Source organism: Fusarium subglutinans, assembly GCF_013396075.1.
Source record: "Fusarium subglutinans strain NRRL 66333 chromosome Unknown NRRL66333_c0000101, whole genome shotgun sequence".
NCBI lineage: Eukaryota > Fungi > Ascomycota > Sordariomycetes > Hypocreales > Nectriaceae > Fusarium > Fusarium subglutinans.
The window spans coordinates 13,484-37,203 of record NW_023502164.1 but is presented as its reverse complement, the minus strand read 5'-3'; the positions used below and the strand labels follow the sequence as shown (position 1 = coordinate 37,203).

Below are 23,720 nucleotides of genomic sequence, written 5' to 3'. Positions count from 1 at the left end.
GTTAGCAGCGGCACCCGTGAGCGTTGATTTGTTGAATCAGTTCTCTTGGTGCTGGGCTGGGCTGGACTGAGTTGGTTGGTGTTTCGTGAGGTTTGAATACAAGTGTGGATATGGGCTTGTGCTCTGTAGATCAGGTTGCCGAATCGGGTATCCTGATCGTTAAGTTCATCCCCGCCGGTGTTGGAGCCGAGAATGGTTTTCCACTCCGACCTCACGTTTTATTTAGCTTTTAAGAATAAAAGTAAATTTTGAGATGAGATGAGACGAGTGAAATCCGGGGAAGTTGCTGTAAGTCGTTATAGTTCTGACCAACCTTGCGAGACCATTCACAGCCAAGACGAGGCTAATGAGTCAAGGAAGAACAAACAACACCAACGCATTGGAAAGCAATAACTAGAGGAATGCGGAATTCTCCCATCGCTGATTTGAAACGTCAATTACCCCTCCTCCCCACCATACAGAGGTCATGCATATGAAAATCCCCTCTTCATCACTAACATCGCCTCGGTAGGAAGCCAGGTGTTTCGTTAATACCATACCGCTTCAGGGAAAAGACTGTAAAAGTGACGTCTTGTCTTGCCTTTTGCCCATAATAAAAAAGTCCTCGGGCACGGAGACTCGGTTATCATGGCATTTCCGTTCCTCCAACAGTTGCTGTGCTACAAGACTAGCCTATCCAAGATGCAGAGCATGGACAGGGAGTCGTATTTATAAGCTTCTAGTTCCATAACTAACGACGGGTTGAAACCAGTAGGTTCTGCATCTATCTAGTTAGTCCTGTCCGTGCTCCTGATGCTCGCTCGGATAGATTCAACCACACATGACTAGAAGCGATACCCACACTCTATAATTGCTTAAAGCCCAGGCTACTACTTTCTACCAGACAACCTTTGGCTTATCAAGTTTGGCTTTCTAGTACTTCGGAATTGGTAGACGCCTTCAATCCTTCAGCATGGGTGTCGTGGAAGCTCTTGTGGAGAAAATCTCCGTCAAGATCACATTCATCGTCCTCTTCATCGCCTATGGAGTCTATTCCATCATCTGCCGCATTGACGAACACCGAAGAATTAGACGCCTCGGGCGCTATGGACCTCAACTGAAAACATATGCTCCTTGGAGTAAGTCGGATCCCACCCTAGCATGTCGAGTCCATTAACATTGACCCCTTCCAGGTCTTGATCTCGTCGTGAGATTCGTCAGATCTACCGTCAAACACAACAACCTGGCATCCTGGAGAGATGGCATCTTTGGGCCCTTGAACTCATGGACGGCTGAGGCTCGTCTTCTTGGTGTCCGAACAATCTTCACCGCCGACCCGGCGAACCTCAAAGCAATATTGGCAACCCAGTTCGTTGACTACGGCAAAGGACAGCCATTCCACGCAGAATGGAAGGACTTTCTTGGTGATAGTATCTTTACTACTGATGGCCCTTCCTGGCATGCTAGTCGACAGCTCATCAGGCCTCAGTTTACAAGGGACCGTGTGAGTGACTTGCACTGCTTCGAGGCCCATATGCAGACTCTTTTCAAGGCCATTGCGAACCGAGGACCACTTCAAGGCGAGGGCCAATTTGTCGATATGAACAACACCGATGGAAAGGTCTTGGACATTAGCGATCTATTCTTCCGCTACACTCTCGACGTGGCTACTGAGTTTCTTCTCGGGTGGGATGTCAAGTCTCTCACGTGAGTACCTAGTCAACAGAACAAATAAATGATATGATATGGGTCATTCACTGACATATACAACTCAGGACACCAAAGCAAGAATTCGCAGAAGCCTTCAACGAAGTTCAGCACATTCAAAACATCATCGCTCGTGTCGGAAAACTTCGCCACATCATCCCCAAGTATCGTTTCTGGCGCGGCCTCAACACGGTCAACCACTTCATCAACTTCTACATTGAGCGTGCACTCCGTTTAAGCCCCGAAGAGTTGGTTTCCAAGACAAAGGACGACCACAGCTATACGTTTCTGCATGCACTTGCTGGCTTTACACGGGACCGGACAGTGCTCCGTGATCAGATAATCGCTGTTCTGCTTGCGGGGCGAGATACCACCGCTGCGACCCTATCATGGACTCTCTATGAACTTGGCAGATATCCCAATGCTGTGAAAAAGTTGCGCGCTGAGATCATTTCCACACTTGGAACTGAGCGTACGCCAACGTACGAGGATCTCAAGAGTATGAGTTATCTCAAGGCTGTTCTCAACGAGACTCTTCGTCTATACCCAGCGGTTCCTTTCAACGTTCGTCTTGCTCTCAAGGATACTACCCTTCCTCGGGGCGGCGGTCCAGATGGTTCTGAGCCACTCCCCGTTCTAAAGGACTCGCCAGTTGCATATTCCACCCTCGTCATGCAGAGACGTTCGGATCTGTATCCTCCTATCAGCGATGCATTTGCCGACCCTCAGATCTTCAGCCCTGAGAGATGGGCCCACTGGCATCCTAAGCCCCATGATTATATCCCTTTCAACGCTGGTCCTAGAATTTGCATCGGTCAGCAGTTTGCTTTGACTGAGATGAGCTATGTTCTGGTCCGCCTGTTCCAGAAGTTTGATCGTGTGGAGAGTCAGATGAAGGGCATTGATGGAGGTGAGCCGCTCCTCAAGGCAGACATTGTCTTGTCACCAGGTCAGGGAGTCAAGGTTGCATTCTGGGAGGCCCAGGATTAGTATTCTGGTGCTATGTGAATAACGATGATTGTGTGGACGATGTACAAATTTGATATGCACGATATCGAGGCGTTCGTACTTATAATTTTTTGGCCCCAACAGATTGGCTTGTATGTTGTTGAACTATCTCAATCTTCAAACTTGTCCCTGCTTCCAGCAACTGATTGCCAAGACAAAGTCTATTTCCTACCAAAGCTATCTCTTACAGCCTTTCCGAATCTTTCAATGGCCTTGTCCATATTCTCAGGGGTTGCAGATGCATATGTCGCTCTGAAGAAGAGTCCCGGTGGTGCCTTGTCCTTCTCAGTCAGGAACCACGAGCCCCGGGCGATAAGAACACCATTCTCGATACAGGAGTTGAAGATCTCTTCTTCGATATCAATGATGCTTCGCTTTCCTGCTTCAGGATGCTTTGTATGATCAATGTTAATCCACATCTTTGAGAGTTAGTTGACGATTTCCATATGGATTGATGCGGTGCACTTACAAACATGCCAGCGACAGGAGGAGTCCAACTAGCAAGATCACTAGGTAGATGATCTTCGCAAGCGGCCAGAAGAGCATTGCGCTTCTTTGTATACTCCAGTCGCAAATTCATCAGCCATCGTAAGTAACCCTCGTGTCCCCATGTCTCGTCAAGCAACTTGTACAGAATGACCTGGGAGAAGCCACTGGGCCCCTGGCTTGCAACTTCAGCGTGTCGGATATACCGCTCGACAATCTGTTCCGACGCTGTTATCCAGCCAAGACGAGAGCCTGGCACGAGAACTTTTGAGAAGGAGTCCATACGCATAACTCGTCCGTCAACATCGATGCTTAGAAGTGAGGGAATGAGAGACGATACAAACTCCTCAACCGTCTCTGGCGGTGGTACTTCTGGTTGATCACGACCCGTGTAGGGTTGCATCTGGAGGAAGTAGTATGGCTCATCTTCGATGATGTACAGGTCATGCTTTTGCGCCACGGCATAGACGGCCTTTCGTCTCTCGGTTCCCTGTGTTGCGCCTGTGGGATTCTGTCCTGAAGGAACAGTATACAACACATGAGGCTTCCTCGAACCCCGTTCTTTAACATCCCAGTTTGACAAGAGCTCATCCATAGCCTCGGGGACTAGGCCCTCCTCGTCGATCGCCACGCCAAATGCCTTCACCCCAAGAGGACCAACTGTTTCCAGGGCAGTCGAGAAGCTGAAATCTTCAGTGAGTATTGAGTCACCACGATCCTTGTCACAGAACATTCGCAGCGCCTCTTCTAATGCTCCGGTGCTGCCGATCGTCTGGCAAACTTTCCAGTCTGCATAGGGAGGGTTGTACACAATCTCAGTGTGTTCAGTCAAGTATCTCATCATTTGCGGTGATCCCGTGGCTTGGCCGTAGTTGCAAGCGATGGACAAGTCATAAGTGCCTCCGCGATCTCTCACGTCATATTTTCCAATTGTTACAGTTTGGCCCGATTCCTCAGTCTCCTTCTCGGAGAACTTTGGTGCGACGGGGACTTTGAAACCGAGTTCAGCGATGGGGAAAACTTCACTGGACGGCAGTCCACCGCCTAGTGAGATAAGGCCAGGTTTCTTCATGTAGCGAGCTGCTTGCTTGAGGGTGCATGGTTCTCGCACTCTACTCTCATGACTCAAATGGTCTGTAGACATATGTAAGCTATAATCATGAAATCCGAGATGTTTTCTTAGCACTTACTATCCCATCGCTTGGACTTGGGTAGTCCAGTAGTCTGTCATTGCAATGAGCTTCAGATCAATTGTCACTCAAACGTCGAACTCCTCAACTCACCGGTCCTTTGAACATGTCACTATCTGAAGCAGCAGCAACTCCAGCCACAAGCTTTCCCGCTTTCAGCCGTCTCTCCTTCACGGCATCGATAGCGGAGAGCTGCTGTGAGGTATCATAATGCGCTGGACGGGCAGCCGGGGCAGCCTCGGCGCTTGACAGACATCGCGATGTGGTATGAAGTGAGCGGCCATGTCGAACCAATGGCCCAAACCGCGATCCTCTGACAGCTGGGAGCATCATGAAGGTATGTGAAGGTACGAGATGTTGTGCACCGTGTAAGTGGAGCTGGCTGAGGGGTTCTTGGAGCTTCAAGTAACAGGGGGGCTAAGTTTTAGCAAGATGTTGAAGATAGAAACTAGTTGCCCGGGACTCATAAAGAACAGAAACAGGAGCTTGTCAAAATATCAAAGGGTGTCTTATTAATCCCCTTCGGAGCCGGGAGATGCCACCAAACGTCGCCGGTGCCGGGCTTGTCAGTCTCCGCCCGATCTTAACCGGCTGTATCCCAGATACCCTACACCGGAGCTCCGGGCTTGGGAGCGGGGTTGTGTCATTGACGCCTCACGAGGTCAGAACTCTTTATTCAATTAGTTATCTATTACGTACGCTTGGCCTGTGTATCTCGCTGTGCTACGTTGCGCGTGACCATGGTCAAGGAGCGGTGGCCACTGTTGCTTGAGCCTTCATGCCAAATAATCGCTACGATATCGGCACTTGACCACGCCCTTTGAATTGTCACCTACGCCCAATTGCCTAGTGTCACTCCTAGCGGGCCTATCTCACGCCTTCAACCATCAGAGATAGACCACCCCGGAATGATAAGAGAATGTATCCTCTTTGGACCTATGGCCGAACAGATCCACACACGAACGATGCTGCAGCTCTGTAATTGCATCTTGCATACCTAGGAAGGGTGGACGAGTAGACTATCATCCAACAGGATTGCAAAAAAACCCAAAACATTCAACCAAGGCTCAGAAGTAGGTAGGTGTATCATATATCTAGTTCACCATTGTCGCAGGCTCTTATCTTTGTTTGGCCAACATACTCGCCAGCGGACTTGACACCAACCATAATGCAAAGAAAAGGAAGGTATTGTAGGATTGTCCCGAATGTTTAAAACTCCTCTCTGGGCAGTTAACATACCCTCATCCATCACAATCTCGAATTCAGAATCAGACTCAACTTATTCATCCAGTCGTGACTGGATATGCAGGCATACGGCACTTGCAACCATAGCCAAACATGTCGCCCAAGATACATGAACCAGCATGATATAGTCGAAACCTGCACCAGTACATTTTCCTACCAGCATGCCCAAAGACACACAGGCTGCAAAGATGGGGGACATGTTAGGATCCCGAAGGCGTTGCCGATGAAGAAAAGAAGCAATCGAACAACCGTAGATTATACAGGCTGTGAGCACTTGCCACTGAGAAAGCCTGATTAGCGATTCGGAGTGCGCTGTCTGCGGCCAGGCCTTACACCAACCAAAACGTCAGTTTCTGTCTCCCTAAAGCAATATGTGCAGCAGATACAAACCCGCCATGAGGTTCCCGAAGCAATCGTGCAATCAGTCAAACTCACCGTATCTGGCAAATGAGTGCTTGATCGCATTTGGTGCATGAACTCTGACATGACCCAAGCGCTTCCGCCTGCTGGTAGAAGCTCAACCACATCGGCAACGAATGGGATGAGCGACACATGGCGGACGGAGCCTTTTTCAGACTGTCGAGACTTTCCATTCGAATAAATAGTCATGAGAAGAGAAGAAGTCCCGCACGAAGGGAAGTATTGCGAAGGTAGTTGATCAGTCTCAAGCCAAACAACTTTGCTCTCTTCTCCGGGCGTTAAAATCATTGGGTCCATGTAGTCTTATAAGTAGTCCTTCCCGGACCAAAGAGGATGCTGGGCATCACTACCTGGACAGCAACACAATAAGCGGGCCTCAATCAACGTGGGTATAGTCGATATACCGATCTGCCATCCGGAAACGCGGAGAGAATTTCCATGCGTCTTTATGGGACAGCATAGGATGAACCAACAGTACTCTTGACACAGCCATAATTCTCAAGGCGTGCCTTGGTTTGATGTGTCCATGCCTAATGAATATGCTGATGTCGGGTTGAAATGGTTGTAAGGCATACTCAGCTCAGAAGATGTGAGATAACGTCAGCCAATCGTTTGAGCCTCATATGGTTCGCCCGCCCGACACTCAACCACAAACCGACTGCTTTGCCTCGTACGTGGGCCAACTCAATAGGCTTAGATTGCGTTGCGTGCGAGTAAAGCATAGAAGTGGCCGGTTTGAGACAATTCCAAATGAATGCCTCACATCTATGACTTGGTGCCGAGCCTATCATCCCAGGATGCAGCTTTCTTGAGGCGAACAGGCGAACATGATTTGGCTGACTGCTGCATTCACCACTGGTATCCATTGCTTCGTACCAGTGGCGAGCATCCAACACTTGCTAGCTTTGGGCTTTGCGTTGGGCGTCCATGGTTATAAGAACTTTGATACGGCCAGAATCTCAAATCAACAGCATTGTTCCTTGAACTGGTTTTATTGTCTGTCTCGAGTAAACGTTGTCAAACCAATTTCGAAAGTAGTTTTGGGCTGCTCCCTCCCTCTCCTTTCAGCCCAATCCACTCATTGCCATAGACAGCATGCCTGACATAGCAAGGAGTTTCATATGGCGAATTGTACGCCATGTCGCAATCATCTTGCCCGCGGGGACTCTCCTTGGTGCTGGCGTTGCCTTGGGGTTACCTCCGCACCCTCACTTGGATGCTGCGTAAGTCTGTATGTGCTCGTCAGAGCTTTTATGCTGACGATGTCTAGAATCTTCTTGTTGCTAGCCGTGTCTGCCGTGGTTTCTTTTCTCTTGCACGGGCCGGCCTTTCAGCAGTAGGCGCCTTGGACTGGGAATCGGAAGAAAAGCTGACAACTGAGTCACAGAGCCCGTCTCGGCACTATCGCTGGTCTCGTTGCCCTTAGCTGCATCATTTCTCGGTCACACTGCTTCACGCAATCCCCAATGTCAAGAATCGAGATCATGGTCGGGCTTCGAGATTATATCCTGAAGATGGCCGTAGTCACATCCGTGATAGCCATGAGATTGACGGCGATGCCCAGAAACAGACAAGAAACCGCGGGAACAATGGAGGAGGGAGAGCATATCTCACCCAGGGGCATTGAGCGATACAAATCTCTGCGCAATCTAAGCACAAGACTGTCCTGGGACTTGGCTTCCACCGTAAGCCATGTAGGTCTACTCTCCAACATAGGCTCATTGGATTTCAAGTTTATGTCTGGACCCAAATCCCATGATTCGGACTGTTCATCTGGTAAAGACTCGGACATTACACTGTCATCTGATATGCAAGGCGAGCCGACCCGGAACATGGATATCATTGAATGGACTACTGCCACAAGCCCTGCCATAGGCTCTGTCACACTCGAAACCATAGCAGACCCATACTCAACGCAGACAATACTGCAGAAGGATACAGCGTAATGTCTCAAGGCAGGAGAAGTTCATGTCAGCGGAACTCTGCCTGTTTTGACATTGCGAAGAGGCCCAATGATAATACTTAAAGGACCATGGATATTGCCTCTCCCAGGACAGGACCCAACCTGGAACAAGGACCACGAGGGCCCACGCAAATGAAAACCCATTGGCTTTTGAACGTTGTGTTTGCTGGACCGATGTTGCACCTCTTCAAAAGCGAGCGTCAATCTTTGTTTATTTTTGTTTATTCAACTTATGGAACCCAATCTGACCGTGGCTGGCTCAAGGATTTGTGCATAGGATTAACCAAGGACTGCTTGGCAAAGGATCGCTAGCCCAGGCGCTGAATGTACCCATGGACCATGGCCGTAAGATTTGCTCAAGGCGAGACAGGGTTTGCGAGACGATAGAGTCAGATGCGATGCATGTATTTTATTTATTTGTGTCGTTGGCTCAATGAGTATAGATGTATATACATCCTTTGTAGATGATAGGGCTTCTAGCAAGACATGTGAGGAAACGGAATAAACGTTGCTGAATTTGTTACTGTTTGGGCACCAGACTTTCGGTAGTGAAGAGGATCTGACTTAATCAAGCCCAGTGAGAGGAATGTTGCGATAGTGTAGGTACTACCTAAGTAGTAGGTACCTGTAGCCTAGGTACCTAAGGTACTGTACCTATATAAAGGTAGCAAGTTTCATATCGTTCAGGGGTGACGGGAACAGAAGGACGGAAAGAGCAAGACGGAAACTTACATAAGCCAGAAACCACCAATCAGACTCCTTCATGACAACATCCCCAGGAGCTCATCCGCGACGACAGTGACAACCCACTATCATCTTCCATACCATCATACCTGAACAATATCATAAGTCAATGCCACGAGGAGCCATAACTAGAGCCAGATAGCGCGCAGGGTCATGTTTGGGTCTCTGCTGCAGCGAAATCCTTCCAATCGAAGCGCTGGTCCCCCAAAAGCACCGCGCATCTACAGCTGTTGGACCCTTAGCTGAGGAGCTAAGCTGCCGCCATGTATTGGCCCATTGGAACACCACGCATCCATGCCACCAGCAGCAGTCGAGCTCCAGCCTTTAAGCTTGTCGTTTCTCATGATGGCCTCACGAGCCCCTCCGATTCTAGTCTAATACCATCGCCTGGTCCTCCCACTTCTCAACCTCAAAGTCATACCATTGATGACCTCGACTCTCAACCACCACCGACCCCAATAACACCAGGAATCCGACCTGTCGAGCACGATGACTATACATCAAGTAGGCCTCCGCAAGCTTCTGAAAGCACCGAAACAGGAGGAATCCCTGTTAAAGATCCCATACTGGCGTTGCGAGTTTCACGTTCCGGTAATCTGTTCGCTGTTATCACAACAACTTCCATTACAGTCTGGCAGACCAAAGTAAGACCTGCAACACATTTTTGGCCCATTCGCCCTTCATGCTGACCGAAATAGCCTGCTGTTATCCTAGCTGTGGTTATTCGATCAGATTATTCCCTGGAAACGTACGGCAGAAATGTCGACCTATTACTGAGACCTGACGCCGCCATCCTCGTTATACATACAGACCAGGGCTATCTCATCACTTACTCCTTGGCTACCGATCCCGACTCGCGCGTATACAAACCTCATTTCGCGAATTACAGTAATGTTCAGCGAAGGAGACAGAGTCTTATCGGAAGCCTTACCGGCCTGCCACCAGAGCAAATATTATGGGGTGCTGGCGAAGGCCCAGGGGTTCGCGACCTCAGTGTTCGCTTTAGAATGGTGATTAAGGTCGATGCCGGAATTGAGAGTGCGCTCGCTCTTGACGACGAGCTGATGGTTGCAACAAGGAAGCCTGCGGCCGTGCAATGTATCCGCTGGACGCCGGACAGTACGGGCTCCCAGACGAGAACCGAGATAATTAGCCGAATGGGATGGGTCGAGAAGAAGGTAACCATCGTTGAGATGACACATGATCGTCCAATGAACCTTTTGACATGGATTACGAGCAGCGGACGAGCGTATGCGGTTCAGCGCTACAATCATCGAGCAGAGAGCAGCCAGGCCGATGACGGGGATGCTAAGCGACTCTTTAAAGGCCACTGTTTCCATGTTCCCCAAGGCGAACATGATCGCGCCACTGCGGCGGTTATAAATGCAAGGTTTTCTCTCATCGCCGTTGGTTGCTGCGATGGGACAGTGCAGGTATACTCTGTCCGTGACTATGCAGGCAACATCCCTCATTCACATACCCATCAAGTCCCTGTGTCAACGGCATCTTCAGGAGCATTCACTAGTCTAAGTTACTCACCCGATGGTTACTGCCTTTTTGCGGGGTTTCAGAAAGGCTGGTCTACCTGGAGTATGTTTGGCAAGATTGGAAGTCATAGTTTTGGATCTGAAGAGACAACCTCGCGCGCCAATGGGGAAGAATGGCTAGCTGGAATTTCCGGGGCTACTTGGGTAGGGGGTGGCTCCGAGATCCTGATGACAGGACGCAAGCATGAAGCTATATGGTCCCTGGAGATGGCCAAGAATGCCGTTACTGGGTGTTACAATGAGGCAAACGTCTTCCGGACTGTGCTGCAGACTCCTTCCAGTGTGATGATCTACAGAGGTTATGATGTTCCAGATCTTACCAGCATCTCGGCAGAGCCATTCCTATGGCATACGGCAAAAGTCCCTCCAACATACCTCTTGAACCAGTGGCCAATACGGCAGACTGTCATCTCTCCTGACGGCCGCTACGTAGCTGTGGCTGGCCGACGGGGACTTGCCCATTACAGCGTCAACAGCGGCCGCTGGAAGACATTCGCCAACGAGGCTATGGAAAATGAGTTTCAGGTCAGAGGCGGCATGTGCTGGCATCAACACATTCTCGTTGCTGCAGTAGAAGCCAACAGAAGATTCGAGCTACGACTGTTCTCGCGTGAGACAGCACTTGATTCGGCCCAGATACTACACACCCAGACAATCCCAGCCCCTGTGGTCCTGGTGACCACCTCTGGCGAGGACTCACTTCTTGTCTATACCTACGAAAACCTCCTGTATCATTTTATCTTTACCCCACATGGCGGCTCTATACGACTCATACAAGTAGGCCAGATTGCGTTTCACGGCATTGTCAGATCTCCAGCTCGAGTGAGGGGACTGAGCTGGATATTACCCGACACGCAGTTAACAGATGGCGACCCTTCTCAGGATGTTGCCGTTGCCTCGGTGATCTTTCTTGTCGACGGAAAGCTTGTACTACTCCGGCCATCCTTGAACGACGAGGGCCAGCTGAAATATGACATGCGTGTCATCGCACAAAACGTGGAGTACCACGCTAGTGTCCGGGATCAGCCATTGCGAAACGTGAACCGACAGCTCGAAGACAACCCCTTGCGGAACGGACCGCCAGCCCTAAAAGACTCTCTCTGGGTATTTGACGGAATGGAACTCAAGGCCTGGCCAGACATCAGCCAAGTTCTGGATGCGGCTGGAGACAATGGCAAGGAACCGCCATCTCCGGTCTCCATTCCCGTTGACTTCTACCCCCTATCAGTCCTTTTGGAAAAGGGCATCGTATTGGGAGTTGAATCGGATCTTGTCCAGCGTCGCGATGTGAACTTCTCGTATTTTCATTTCGCTATCAGGGTATGTTTTCAAGCGTCCTATTGTAATATGCTAGCTGACAATGACCAGACACATCTCATACTTCCAGACTTACTGCGGTTCTATCTCAGGCAAAGCAGATCAGTTGAAGCCTCGAACCTGGCCCACCAGTACAAAGAGCTCGAGTATTTTGCACATGGGCTTGAGATATTGTTACATCGTGTATTGGATGAGGAAGTTGACACATCTCCGAAGCCTGTTGATGCCGTGCTACCTCGCGTTCTATCCCTTTTATCCTCATTCAAGGAGTATCTTGATATCGTGCTGCAGTGCACACGGAAGACCGAAGTTCGTCAGTGGAAGACATTGTTTGCATACCTTCCGCAGGCACAAGAACTCTTTGAAGAGTCTTTGCAAAGAGGTTCATTGAAGACAGCAGGTGGATACTTAATTATATTACATACATTGGACGAACTGGGGTCCTCAACCGAACAGTCGGTGCGACTTCTATCTCGCGCCATGAGGGAAGGCGATTGGGAATTATGCAAAGAACTTGCACGGTTCTTGGCAGCCATGGATGAAACTGGTGAAACGTTACAAGAAGCCATGAGGATGGTGGAGGTGTCACTTAAGCAAGAATCAGGACAGGACAGCATCGGAAGTCGACTCCAGATTCCGTCGTCGCGCGCAACAAATGGAGGAGGGAGTGGTTTGACCAGCGGCGACGAGGACGGGACCTCGGAATCAGATAGACGGTCTGGTAGCGATGGAGGTAGTGTCGCCTCGACGATCAGTGCCACCTAGAGATTTAAGAAGGGCTTGGATCAACAGTTCATGTTAGGATTATCTTTTGATAGCCACTGGAGTTTAAGATTGGGAATGGTGGGTATGCGGTAATAGGAGTACCATTGTTTTATTATCTTGGAAGAGTTCATAATCATTTACGGCCAATTGACTGAAATGCGTAATGCTGTAGTCGAACTATTTTGTTCGTGATCCATACCAATGTCACTTTAACTGTTAGGCGACCAATGATTTAAAGCCAACTGTGCTTATTTGGACGCATCGTCAAGTCGTGATGTTTCTATGGTGTTGAGATGAGGTTCAAATTCGGGACATGTACCCCGCCAGGTCACGTTACCCTGTCGCCTGGTGGCCCATCCCGTTCAAGCTCGAGCGTGGACGGGGACGCAACGCAGAGATAGGATGCAGAGACGGCTTTTGCAACCCCACCATCGAGAGGCCCAAACCAGACCAGACCAGACCAAAGTATAGACTACAAACGAACGGGCCAGGGATTAACGAAGCACGATATTTACGATACCATAACGATACGATCTCGACGAAAATACATTCTCCAAACGCACACTGATATTACCCACTGCGTACCTGTCAACTACCAAGCCAGCGAGTTCACAAAGCTGGGACATGGTCGCTCGTTGTTGAGCTACCTTGGTCAATAACTTCTTTATATTTCTTTTGCGCCCAGCATGATGGATGACTACGTGAGCGAGTCGGATAGCGACTACACAAGTTATTGGCGAGACTGGGTGAGTGCCTCGAGCAATTGTCGAACCGTGGAGGAAACGCGCTATTGTTATCGCCGTCCGCCATCGCCATACTGTTGTTGAACGGATAGCGGCGATGCAGAGGCGTGGGGCCACGGGGTTCTCGTATTATCATCTTGGAATCTCATAGGCTAATCATGGATCCTTTGCAGTTCATTTCATCGAGGGGCAACGAGTACTTTTGCGAAATCGACGAGGACTACCTTACGGATAGGTTCAACTTGACAGGCCTTAACACTGAAGTCCAGTACTATCAGTATGCGCTAGATCTCGTCACCGATGTCTTTGATCTCGAGTGCGACGATGAGATGCGCGAGGCCATCGAGAAGTCTGCGAGGCACCTTTATGGTCTCGTGCACGCCCGTTACATCGTTACAACAAGAGGCCTAACAAAAATGGTGCGTATATCTTGGCTAGATACCAGGTACCACTCTGCTGACATACAAGAAAGCTTGACAAGTATAAGAAGGCTGAGTTTGGGAAATGCCCTCGTGTCATGTGCAACTCTCACCCTCTCCTCCCAATGGGTCTCTCTGATGTGCCCAACATGAAACCTGCTAAGCTCTACTGCGCTCGCTGTGAGGATATCTACAACCCCAAGTCCTCACGACACGCGGCTATCGACGGTGCCTACTTCGGCACCTCTTTCCACAACATCCTTTTCCAGGTGTATCCCGCCCTCATCCCAACCAAGACCGTGGACCGCTACGTCCCTCGCGTGTACGGATTCAAAGTGCATGCCTCGGCCGCTTTGATTCGCTGGCAGAGCGCCAAGCGCGACGAAATGCGCCGTCGGCTTCGCAAGCTTGAGATCGACCCTGGCTTCCGTGAAGAAATGGAGGACGAAGAAGACGACGACGAGGAGCTTGAATTTGAAGGTATAGATGGTCGTATGGCTGTTGTGGAAGGCCTGTAGGGGCTCTGGTCTCATACCCCGAGGAGAGCGCTAGGATGGGTACTGGTGATAGAATCAGAGTCATACCGACTGGCACCAAAGACGATCCACACCAATTCGCTCAAATGGACATGAACGAGACTCCCCCTGAAAACATTCCTCGTGTTCTAGCATTTATTTGGGGTTGTTGAGTGGACACGGATCTGCTTCTGCACAGGCATTCGCCGTCTCTCGGAGGCGAGCAGAGCAGTTCTATTGTTTCCGAGGCTGTTGGTCGGATTCTGGATTGGCGTTTGGCGGCAAGTCATATGGTCTGGATTGGGCTGGTATAAACAACGAAGGGGTGTGAAATGTTTTGTTTTTCTCTTGAATTATAGCTGTTCAACAAGAAGCGTCTTTTTTTCTTCTTCTCCCATTAATGCATTTATTTGATCGTGAATTTTGCTGATCGTCCGCCGGTTATAAAACCTTGCTCTGAAATAGCAAGCAATTACTTTGGTATCTCACTGATATTCACGTTGGCTGAGGTTGGCATCCATCAGTTATTTCGGTGTTCGTGTCATGTCGTGTCAAAAAATCAAGGGGTCTATCTGGCCGCAAACTGTTCGCTTTCCATTCATTACAAACAAGAATCCAATCCTGACCAATATTCGTAGGTGTCACCTTTTCCCTGGAACCTGAATATACCATCCATTCGAATTACGTACGTATACACATGCCATCACTGTATGTCTTGCTGTAAAGCAAAACCTTGCTTGGGTTGCGATATTCCGCGGTTCTAGACACGATTCTCAGCATAATGGGCGTCACCGTACCGGTTTTCAGTAAACCGCTCATCAGGGAATCTGTTTTCTAGTCGATCAGAATCATCCATCCTCTGTAGCTCCACGTCTTGGAAATTTTGGCTGGGCCTAGGCTCTTGGTCTGTATTCTGGCGAACATTCCGTTGAGCGACGGCGGATGTCATAGGTGGGTATGATGTATCTCCAGAATGGCCCACGTCGCGTCGAGGAGAGTATACGCCGAGCTCCGCGTCTGTACCAGCATAGCCTTGTCGTCCCACACCTGCCCAGAACGCACGTTCATCACTTCGAGGACCCCATGCCCAACCTGCACCTGCACGAATGGGCAAGTGATAATATCGGAACGCAAAAATGGCGGCAACCAGACCCATCAAGTAGCCGAAGAGAATATCAAAGCCGTGGTGGCGGCGGTCGTGCCAGCGCGAACCAGCAATGAAGATTGAGACACCAAAGGGGAGAAGGCCAAGAGCAAGGAGGTAAATCGGGGGCGCAGCAGCTTGGCGACGCAGAGACTGGACCTTGGCATTATCCTGTCCTGCGCGTTCCTTTGTAGGAACAGAAGAAAATGATCCATCGGGGCCGCGGGCGCGCGAGGGCTCGTAGGGATCGACGACAGAGCCGGTGTGGATTCGAGAAGGGAACGCCGCATGGCTGGCCGCTCCTGCTACGGCAGCAGCGGAGGGCATCACGAAGGGAATAGTAACTGCGAACTTGCTGGCCATGAAGAGCGAGGCGTAAATAAGGCCACCGGCGGCAGACGACGAGTGGCCGCTAGGGTATGAACGGAAACCGTCGTCAATCTTGTACTTGTCCGTCTGTTGGCAGATATCGGCCGAGACAAGCTGTCCTGTCATGCTCTGCCACTTGAAACCACCAACGACATACTTGTCGATGTTTTTCCAGTCAGGGTCGCAGCGGGCAAGGAGATCCGGTCGAGGCTTGCCAAACAAATTCTTCATGGAGCTCGTGAAGAACCACGACAGCGTCAGAGATAGGACGAGGCCGAGGACACCAACATGGAGCTCCCAGAGCTTGCGCTGCCAGATTAGAGTCTTTGGGGTACCCTTAGGTACAGTCGGGCCCGGAACGAATATTAGGGAGACGACAGCGACAATGACGAAAGGAACGCCAATGGCGAGGATGAACAAGAGGTAAGCAGGGACGAGTTCATGCTCGGCAAATGGATATCTTTGAACGACGTTAGCATTTTAGACAATTACCCAGAGATGAAAACACCCTACGTACGAGATATTGGGGTCAACAAGTGAGAATGGTCGTTTCGCAGGCGCAACTCGATCGAGCCAACCTCCGATACCAACAAAGACAAAGCAGATGATCCAGTCGAAGAGGTAGGACAAGATGAGTCGAATGGGGAATCGACGGCCTCGCAAACCACCAGATAATGTTCCTAAACCCGAGTCGCCCATCTTGTAATAGGAATGCATATTCTATCAAGAAGAGGGGAGAAGAAGATCGAGTGCCGAATTGGGTGGGAGGGAGGGTTATTTGAGGTTTGGGGCTTGTCGTCACACACTCAATTGAGCCCCCGTTTCCCGCTTCTGCGTGCACTTGAGAGCCAGACAGTTTACGCCTTCGTCCGCGTTGGGGTCTGGGGAGGGCGTGTGGGCTTGTAGAGAGAGGTGTGTGTATGAGAGAGAACGAAAAGAACGGCCAAGCGGCTAGTCCAAAGGAGGTGGGCTTAGGAGGAGCAGCAGTTTTGGCATGCGACAATAAGTCTTGGGTTTCTCAATGACTTGGGCAAGAAATGAAGGGATAACGGTTATGGTTATGGGTATTGCGTTGAAGTCTGGGGTATGAAGCATATGAGGATATTTTCAGTCGTCAAAGCAATCTCACTCGCCAGTCGCTCTTATGTCTTCGTTAATCGTTAATATTGTGCTTGATGATATCGATGTCAGATGGAATTCTCCTGTTTGGACTGGCAGCGTTGGACTGAGCTGCGGACGATTTTACCAGAAACTGGTCCTTTGGAAACTGATGTAAGAAATGAATGGGGCTGACGGCCTTCGGTAATTGGAGGTTACGTGTACTGCGGCACTCCTAGCCTTGGGCCCTATGTACCAGCTGGAGTCTACCTGGCAGGGGGCCAAGACTTAGTACCTTAGTACCTACAGACTTCCATTGTTAGGAGAATTGTCTTTGAATTGGGTGCCCTAGGATCTCCTTTTGGGGTCATGTACCGCCCGGAGGCAAGTTTTGCAAGGCTTATTTTCTACCGAGCCTTCCAATACTAGCTTAAATCATGAAAGATCTTCACTTTGAGACCTTTCTGATGGTGTTTGAGCTTGCGCGCGCCTGTTTTTTTCTAAAGTACAGCTGGCACTAGAATGAGGCTATGACGAACCCCCTGTAGCCCCAGTGGCGTGTGGGAGCCTCATTGGGGAAATGCTCGCGTGGTCCCGCTTATGATCCATTTCTTACGGGGGTCTGTCCGCGTATCGATGGCTATTTTTCAACTAACACCGGGGCACGAGGAGCCCGAGGACGGGATAAGGTACCTAGGTTTTGTTAATTTTAGTTCGCAATGTTTCGGTACCTACCTGTATCATGTCAGATCTGGCATTCAGTGAACGCCGAATACCAGATGTGGTTCAAGTGGAATCTTCAAGCCGGCCTTTGTCTATCTCCCTTCATTCAGGTAAATTGATGATACGGATTCTCGAGTGAGTACACACCAAAGGAACGGGCACTTGTGTCAAGTGCTAATTAATAGCTGCCGCTATGCTCGGTGTCTCATTAACCATGTCTTCGTTACGGTTACGGCGGTCCTTTAACACTTCACTCCGTACCATCGGCGGACAAATCGTCACCCCCTTAGCTCCATCGGGCATTTTGGAATGCATGTAGGTACTAGTCAATCCCTAGAATCCCTAGCACACCAAATATCCTAGTCAGTCATCCCGTCCTGCTTTTTTTTACGGTCTTGTTTCCCTGAAAGTCACAACTCCATGACCTGGCTTACCAGGCCTTGCCATGATCTGCGTTTATCTCTTCCCGAACCTTCCCGTCCAATCAAGTTCCGCGGATGAGAAATAACCTTAATCCTATTACCCGCCTGCGGCGTCCATGATATTGGAGCCAGTCTTCATTAGTAAAGCGAGAACTGAAAGATTGATTAACAATTGTTGCCTCTACAAGCTGCTGCTCAATTTCAAACCTCCCTTTGGTTTGTGGTACCTACTAGGTAGTTCATTAGAACTTAGCACTGCTGAACCTGTCAACGAGCCTTAGCTTACGATTCGTGGCTTTGTGAGGCTGTGCAAAGTACCCAAGTAGTAGGTACCCGTGTGAGCGCCGGCCGGGACAGCTCCGTCCAAAAAATGACATTTAATCGATTCTCCGCATAAACACAAGACGAACTCATTGGCTCTTCCGTAAACAAAACGGCTATTCGGAATCTTGGGCGTGTAAGCTGAAGCATATCACGGTACCAAGCAATTGCGTTCGGCTCAGTACGAACTACCCGTTGGCTCGAGCCGGGGGGGGGGGCCAACTAAGCAAGCTTAGTTGGGCACAAAAGGCTGATACGGGCATAAAAGGCTAATACACATCTTTATTGGCGTGATTTGCCCCGTATGATGTTATCCAATAATTCTCCAAGGAAAAGTCTGGAAATAACAGGGAATTACATAGATACATCAAACCTAATATCTGCCAACTAAATTTACTAGCATTCAAGATTGTATCAGCCTTTTGTGTCTGTATCAGCCTTTTGTGCCCAACTAAGCTTGCTTAGTTGCCCCCCCCCCGGCTCGAGCCAACGGGTAATTATCTCCACTCACTCAGCCTGAACCCTTTTTTTTCGGTTGCAGCCAAAGAGCCCTTGCGCCTTGAGAGTTGAGACTGCTGGGAGCCGGTGAAACACTATACCCTTGTTGAAACTCGAGAGGCCTTTGTCTGGTCCGAGATTGCAATAGCACACTTATTGTTCGATAGGCCCTGCCTGCCTGCTATCGTCTGCTTTGAATAGGATCAGATCGTTTACAGGGAAAAGACGTTTGACTGTCCATCCGCCGCCGCAAGGTTCTTGCATGAACCTGTCACCCAGGCTTCACCACCGCCAGTGTTTACGGTCCGGTCCTGGGGATATCTATCATAAAAGGGTACTGGGTATACTGACGTATGCATGAAATCAGCTTGTAACAATTCCAGTGCAATGTCAAATGGCCAAACTTCAAATGATGGAATATATATGCTCCTACGTGGTTCTTTGATTAAGACGCCAATTGGGCACTTATCTATAATGTCACATATGATACAATGCAGCGTTATAATATACAACGCACTGACGGCCGACTTCTTTCTCGGCCTGGCATGTGCTTTTCATCCAACGCGTCAACTCATTACTCCTTTCCCTTAATTGGCCTTGTCTCGGCGCTTCCCGTTGTTTCGAGGTCGAGGTACCACAACCCACTTGTTTCTGTTGTGCTTGCGTCGAGTCTTGTAACCACTCTTGGTCTGAAGAAGGTGTTAGCATTGCTTCATATGCTTCGAGGCTGTTAGGTAGTCTTACAGGAACACCCCAAGGAGAGACAGGGTGGCGATTACCCTTCGATTTACCTCTACCACCACCGTGAGGATGGTCGACTGTGTAATTCATGTCAGCAGCAGTCCTACTAAGATGCGCCTATGTTCCTTACCCTTGTTCATGGCAACACCACGGACTGTAGGTCGAATGTTGAGCCACCTACTTCGTCCAGCCTTGCCCAGCTGGCGATAGTGGTGGTGAATGTTGCTAGCCACACCAATGGTCGCACAAGCGTCCTTGCTAACTCTTCGAACTTCGCCGCTCTGAAGTCTAACCTCAACGTACTTGCCGGTCATAACCCTAGTACCGTCGTCTTTCGTCTCCTCGTTCTTGTTGACGACCACAGCTGAGGTGCCAGCACTACGACAAAATACGGCGCCACGTCTAGCTGCGGATCCCACGGCAAATACTGTAGTGCCAACAGGAATCATGTGCATAGGTAGACAATTACCACGGAAGGCAGTCTTCGCAGCTAGAATACCAGGATCAATAATACCCCCCATGCTGTCAAGTAGATCTTGAGGAATACCGGCACGGTAGCTGTGCACAATATCCCCAGACCTCAAACCATCAGCGGCCAGAATGTAAGTGTGACGTCCGGTAGCCTTCTCAGTGACGAGAGCAATGTGCGCACTCCGTCCTGGGTCGTATTCAATGCGTTCCACCAGGTGAGGTCCTGGTCGGTTGCGGAGGAAGTCAACCGTTCTTATTCTTCTCTTCGCACCGCCACCTCGGTGTCGCACGGTGATCCTACCAGACACATTTCGGCCACCCTTAGCTTGGCCCTTCTTAGGGAATGTTAAGGGAAGGAAAGGTCGTCCTTTCCAGAGATGATCGTTGATAGGTCGCTTGAGATGTCTCACACCAGGCGTTCGGGGCTTATAGACTCGCAAGATAGCAGATTGACTCTCGGGGTTCTCGGCGAGTTCTTTCGGACTGGCGGTGGTCTCGTTAGAACGTCTGATGGTTGCATAAGTTCGTGGGAGCGATCGGCTCAGAGCCATGCGCAAAGCGCTCTGCCTCGCAGCAGCAAATTGAAGGCCGGACTGAAGCATTGTCGGTCTTGAGTGTTCCAACTTTTGGAATTTTAGCAGCTGGTCTTCATCGGAGTTGGTTCGTGTGGTTGTATGGTTTGATATTAACTCAGAGGGGAAGGCAATGCTTTCCCCAACGACGGTCGCTGGAGGGCAGATCAGGCGGGCCTCTCAATATCAAAAGCTTCCTGGTAGCTCAAACAATCTCTAGCTAGTAGCAAGAAACGAATTGGGGAATCCAGGACCGTCAGAAAAGAAGCCGACTATCGCCAATGGCACCGTTGGTGTCGTAGTTGGAGATGTTCAAATTTCATCGGATAATGAACAACTTTGTGCCGGAGGGACAAATCTGAGCCACTCGAGTAAAAGTGCACCGCCACATGTACCGCCACAGACGCCCTCACGTAGGTAGCTCCCACATGGCTCGTGCTTCGTGAACAATCCTCAACCCGCGACGAGGCTGGGCCAATGAGGTTGAGCTCGAAGGCGGTTGGCCGGCGGTTGCTAGGGCGGCAGTCCCACAAAAACACAGTCTCGAGCCGGAAGTAGTACGTAGCTTTTCCAAGGTTCCAGGTTACTAGCAGCTTTCGCGACTTGACCTGGATGCAGGCGCGTTTTGTACTGATCTCATACATCCCGCCCCTCCATACTAAATGTCAAGACCTGTCCACCGTCGTCCGTTTACCTTGACCTGGCTCTCTCTCTTCTTTTGATATTCAACTTTGTAAATGTGCCTGTCGTCTCTACCGTCTCTTTTACGTTCATCCTTGTTCGACCATCGGGATATTGCCATTTGTTCAGGGTTTTCGTTCATCCTACCATTCTCATTATCCTCCGTCTGATATCAAGCATTTCTGCTGAACTGTCCAGCCCTACCTACCTACCTTACCTACTCGACATTTTTCGCACCTGGGTAGTCTACTGCACCTCACGCCGCAGTATTCAATTCTTTGCGCGTTTCGATACGTCCCGTGAAAAATAACCAAGCTATCGCATCACCCCTGCTCCTAACGAGCTCCAATCCTTTTCTTTCGAGTGGGACATCACGCTTGGGAGCCTGACGTACCTAGAGCAACGAAGAGCAACGCGACTTGTCTAGCCGCGTACGGGTACGTACCCACTTTGGTGGATCTCCACAACTCATCTTCCTTACCCGCTCGTCAAAACACTTCTATCGTCCTCACAACCACAACTGTTCTTGAACATAAACATCGTCTCCGCCCAAATTTGCCCATTGCTCCTGTCCTTTTACCTCTTGTTTACTTCGTCCGCCAACAACTTTGTATTCCGGGCTGGTTCACCCTCGACTAACATACAGCATCAGTCATCGCTCCATCTATCACGACTCACAACATTCCTTTCGCGGTGTTTTCACCAGGCTTGACCCAAAGGTTGGTAGCTGAATTCCTATTCTGATTCGACTGTCTCAGCGTCTCGAATGCTGTTTGTCTATATCCTTTCGTGATCTCAGCCATCTTTTTTCTTTCATGTTTCTCATTCGACGCGTTGACTAACTCATTTGTTCCAGCACTACCCCCTTGTCAATATTACACCGATCAACAACTACATAGCCAAGATGCCTCCAGTAAGTGCTCAGACGTGACCGAGAGGCTTGGGTTCCTCCCCCGATCAGCCATTCTAACTTGAGTAGCAGGCTCGGGCCACTCGTACGCGCCTCGCCGGCAACGAGAATGACGAGAACAGCGGCACGACGCGTCTTACAAGAGCCCAAGCTGCCGCTCTAAAGGTTGATGAGCTATCAATGCCTGCTAAGGCTGCTCTGCAAACAAAGAAGTCCACAGTCAACGGTACCGCCGCCAGTAACACGCGGAAACGCGCTGCATTGGGCGATGTCAGTAATGTAGGAAAGGTCGATGGTGTTGCTGGAAAGAAGGCCAAGGGATTGGTCTCCAAGGCTGCTCAGCCCACTGGTATTGAGAAAAAGACCGCGCGTCCTACCACAAGAACTGCTCTCGGCTCGAAGCCTACCAACTCAAAGACTCAGTCCGGTTCCGGTACCATAAACAAGCGAAAGGTTGTAACGGATGCCGCCAACACCAAGATAAAAGCTCCCGTCAACGAAAATGAGCACCCTTCCAAAAAGCAGCATCTTATTCCCGAGGAGCGTGAACGATCAGAGACACCTGTCGAGGTTGAAGTCGAGAAGCCCGAGGTCTCTCTAGACAAGGCGGAGGTGCAAGATGCACCATTCGAGTACCCTCCTGGCGTCAAGGACTTGGACAGCGAGGATCTAGAGGATCCTCTTATGGTTGCCGAATATGCCAATGAGATCTTTGAGTACTTGCACGATCTCGAGTGCAAGTCGGTTCCCAATCCTCAATATATGTCTCACCAGGACGAGCTCGAATGGAAGACGCGCGGTATCTTGGTCGACTGGCTCGTTGAGGTCCATACCCGTTTCCATCTACTTCCCGAAACCCTCTTTCTCGCCGTCAATCTCATTGATCGCTTCCTATCCGAGAAGGTAGTCCAGCTTGACCGTCTCCAACTTGTGGGAATCACTGCCATGTTTATCGCTTCCAAGTACGAGGAGGTTCTCTCTCCTCACGTCGAGAACTTCAAGCGTATTGCCGACGATGGTTTTACTGAGGCCGAGATTCTGAGTGCTGAGCGATTTATTCTGAGCACTCTCAACTATGATCTGAGCTACCCCAACCCTATGAATTTCCTCCGCCGTGTCTCCAAGGCAGACAATTACGATATCCAGTCTCGAACCATTGGAAAGTACCTGATGGAGATTGGCTTGCTGGACCATCGATTCATGGCCTACCGACCCAGTCACATTGCTGCCGGTGCCATGTATTTAGCGCGGTTGATGCTTGACCGTGGCGAATGGGTACGTGAAATCCACATTCTTAACGTGTCAACTACTAATGGATGTGCAGGACGAGACTCTTTCTTACTACGCCGGTTACACTGAGGACGAGATCGAGCCTGTCGTTCACCTCATGGTCGACTACCTCGCTCGCCCTGTCACTCATGAAGCATTTTTCAAGAAGTATGCTAGCAAGAAGTTCTTGAAGGGTATGTATCTCCTAGCGCGCAAAGAATAGCCAGCTGACCAGGTACAAAGCTTCGATTCTTGCCCGCCAATGGGCAAAGAAGAATGCTGTTCTATTTGGAATCACCGACGTTCATCTGAGCCTTGATGAGCTATCATAGGCACACTCAAGTCACAACTTTTTATGGCACATCTTATTCGATATTCTGAAGAACAGGATACTCGGCTAGCGGTTGGATTCAGCTACACCGCTGCCTCACGACGTTAATAGATCACCGACGC

General features: G+C 49.9%; 8 protein-coding genes across 8 annotated transcripts; 5 read left to right on the top strand and 3 right to left on the bottom strand.

Moving 5' to 3' along the window:
- Positions 1 to 952: 952 nt before the first annotated feature.
- Positions 953 to 2,676, top strand: FSUBG_7772 (n-alkane-inducible cytochrome P450; the record flags this gene model as incomplete). Its single annotated transcript, XM_036686110.1, has 3 exons — positions 953 to 1,118; positions 1,173 to 1,686; positions 1,755 to 2,676. The coding sequence occupies 3 exons, from the start codon at positions 953 to 955 to the stop codon at positions 2,674 to 2,676; spliced, it is 1,602 nt and encodes a 533-aa protein (XP_036536694.1).
- Positions 2,677 to 2,855: 179 nt separating this feature from the next.
- FSUBG_7771 (aromatic amino acid aminotransferase I) lies at positions 2,856 to 4,700 on the bottom strand (the record flags this gene model as incomplete). Its single annotated transcript, XM_036686109.1, has 4 exons — positions 2,856 to 3,113; positions 3,164 to 4,314; positions 4,371 to 4,404; positions 4,464 to 4,700. 4 exons carry the CDS (start codon positions 4,698 to 4,700, stop codon positions 2,856 to 2,858), a joined length of 1,680 nt encoding a protein of 559 aa, XP_036536693.1.
- A 2,430-nt stretch (positions 4,701 to 7,130) lies between these two features.
- FSUBG_7770 (uncharacterized protein) lies at positions 7,131 to 7,981 on the top strand (the record flags this gene model as incomplete). Its single annotated transcript, XM_036686108.1, has 3 exons — positions 7,131 to 7,258; positions 7,306 to 7,371; positions 7,423 to 7,981. 3 exons carry the CDS (start codon positions 7,131 to 7,133, stop codon positions 7,979 to 7,981), a joined length of 753 nt encoding a protein of 250 aa, XP_036536692.1.
- Positions 7,982 to 9,005: 1,024 nt separating this feature from the next.
- Positions 9,006 to 12,371, top strand: FSUBG_7769 (DUF1339 domain protein; the record flags this gene model as incomplete). Its single annotated transcript, XM_036686106.1, has 3 exons — positions 9,006 to 9,386; positions 9,441 to 11,609; positions 11,658 to 12,371. 3 exons carry the CDS (start codon positions 9,006 to 9,008, stop codon positions 12,369 to 12,371), a joined length of 3,264 nt encoding a protein of 1,087 aa, XP_036536691.1.
- Positions 12,372 to 13,272: 901 nt separating this feature from the next.
- FSUBG_7768 (Casein kinase II subunit beta-2) lies at positions 13,273 to 14,051 on the top strand (the record flags this gene model as incomplete). Its single annotated transcript, XM_036686105.1, has 2 exons — positions 13,273 to 13,533; positions 13,596 to 14,051. The coding sequence occupies 2 exons, from the start codon at positions 13,273 to 13,275 to the stop codon at positions 14,049 to 14,051; spliced, it is 717 nt and encodes a 238-aa protein (XP_036536690.1).
- A 757-nt stretch (positions 14,052 to 14,808) lies between these two features.
- FSUBG_7767 (diacylglycerol pyrophosphate phosphatase) lies at positions 14,809 to 16,260 on the bottom strand (the record flags this gene model as incomplete). Its single annotated transcript, XM_036686104.1, has 2 exons — positions 14,809 to 16,021; positions 16,079 to 16,260. 2 exons carry the CDS (start codon positions 16,258 to 16,260, stop codon positions 14,809 to 14,811), a joined length of 1,395 nt encoding a protein of 464 aa, XP_036536689.1.
- Positions 16,261 to 19,210: 2,950 nt separating this feature from the next.
- FSUBG_7766 (50S ribosomal L2 protein) lies at positions 19,211 to 20,437 on the bottom strand (the record flags this gene model as incomplete). The annotated part of the gene is made up of 3 exons (XM_036686103.1): positions 19,211 to 19,312; positions 19,368 to 19,441; positions 19,495 to 20,437. 3 exons carry the CDS (start codon positions 20,435 to 20,437, stop codon positions 19,211 to 19,213), a joined length of 1,119 nt encoding a protein of 372 aa, XP_036536688.1.
- A 1,555-nt stretch (positions 20,438 to 21,992) lies between these two features.
- On the top strand, positions 21,993 to 23,599 carry FSUBG_7765 (cyclin B; the record flags this gene model as incomplete). The annotated part of the gene is made up of 4 exons (XM_036686102.1): positions 21,993 to 22,001; positions 22,071 to 23,273; positions 23,323 to 23,461; positions 23,511 to 23,599. The coding sequence occupies 4 exons, from the start codon at positions 21,993 to 21,995 to the stop codon at positions 23,597 to 23,599; spliced, it is 1,440 nt and encodes a 479-aa protein (XP_036536687.1).
- Positions 23,600 to 23,720: the final 121 nt, after the last annotated feature.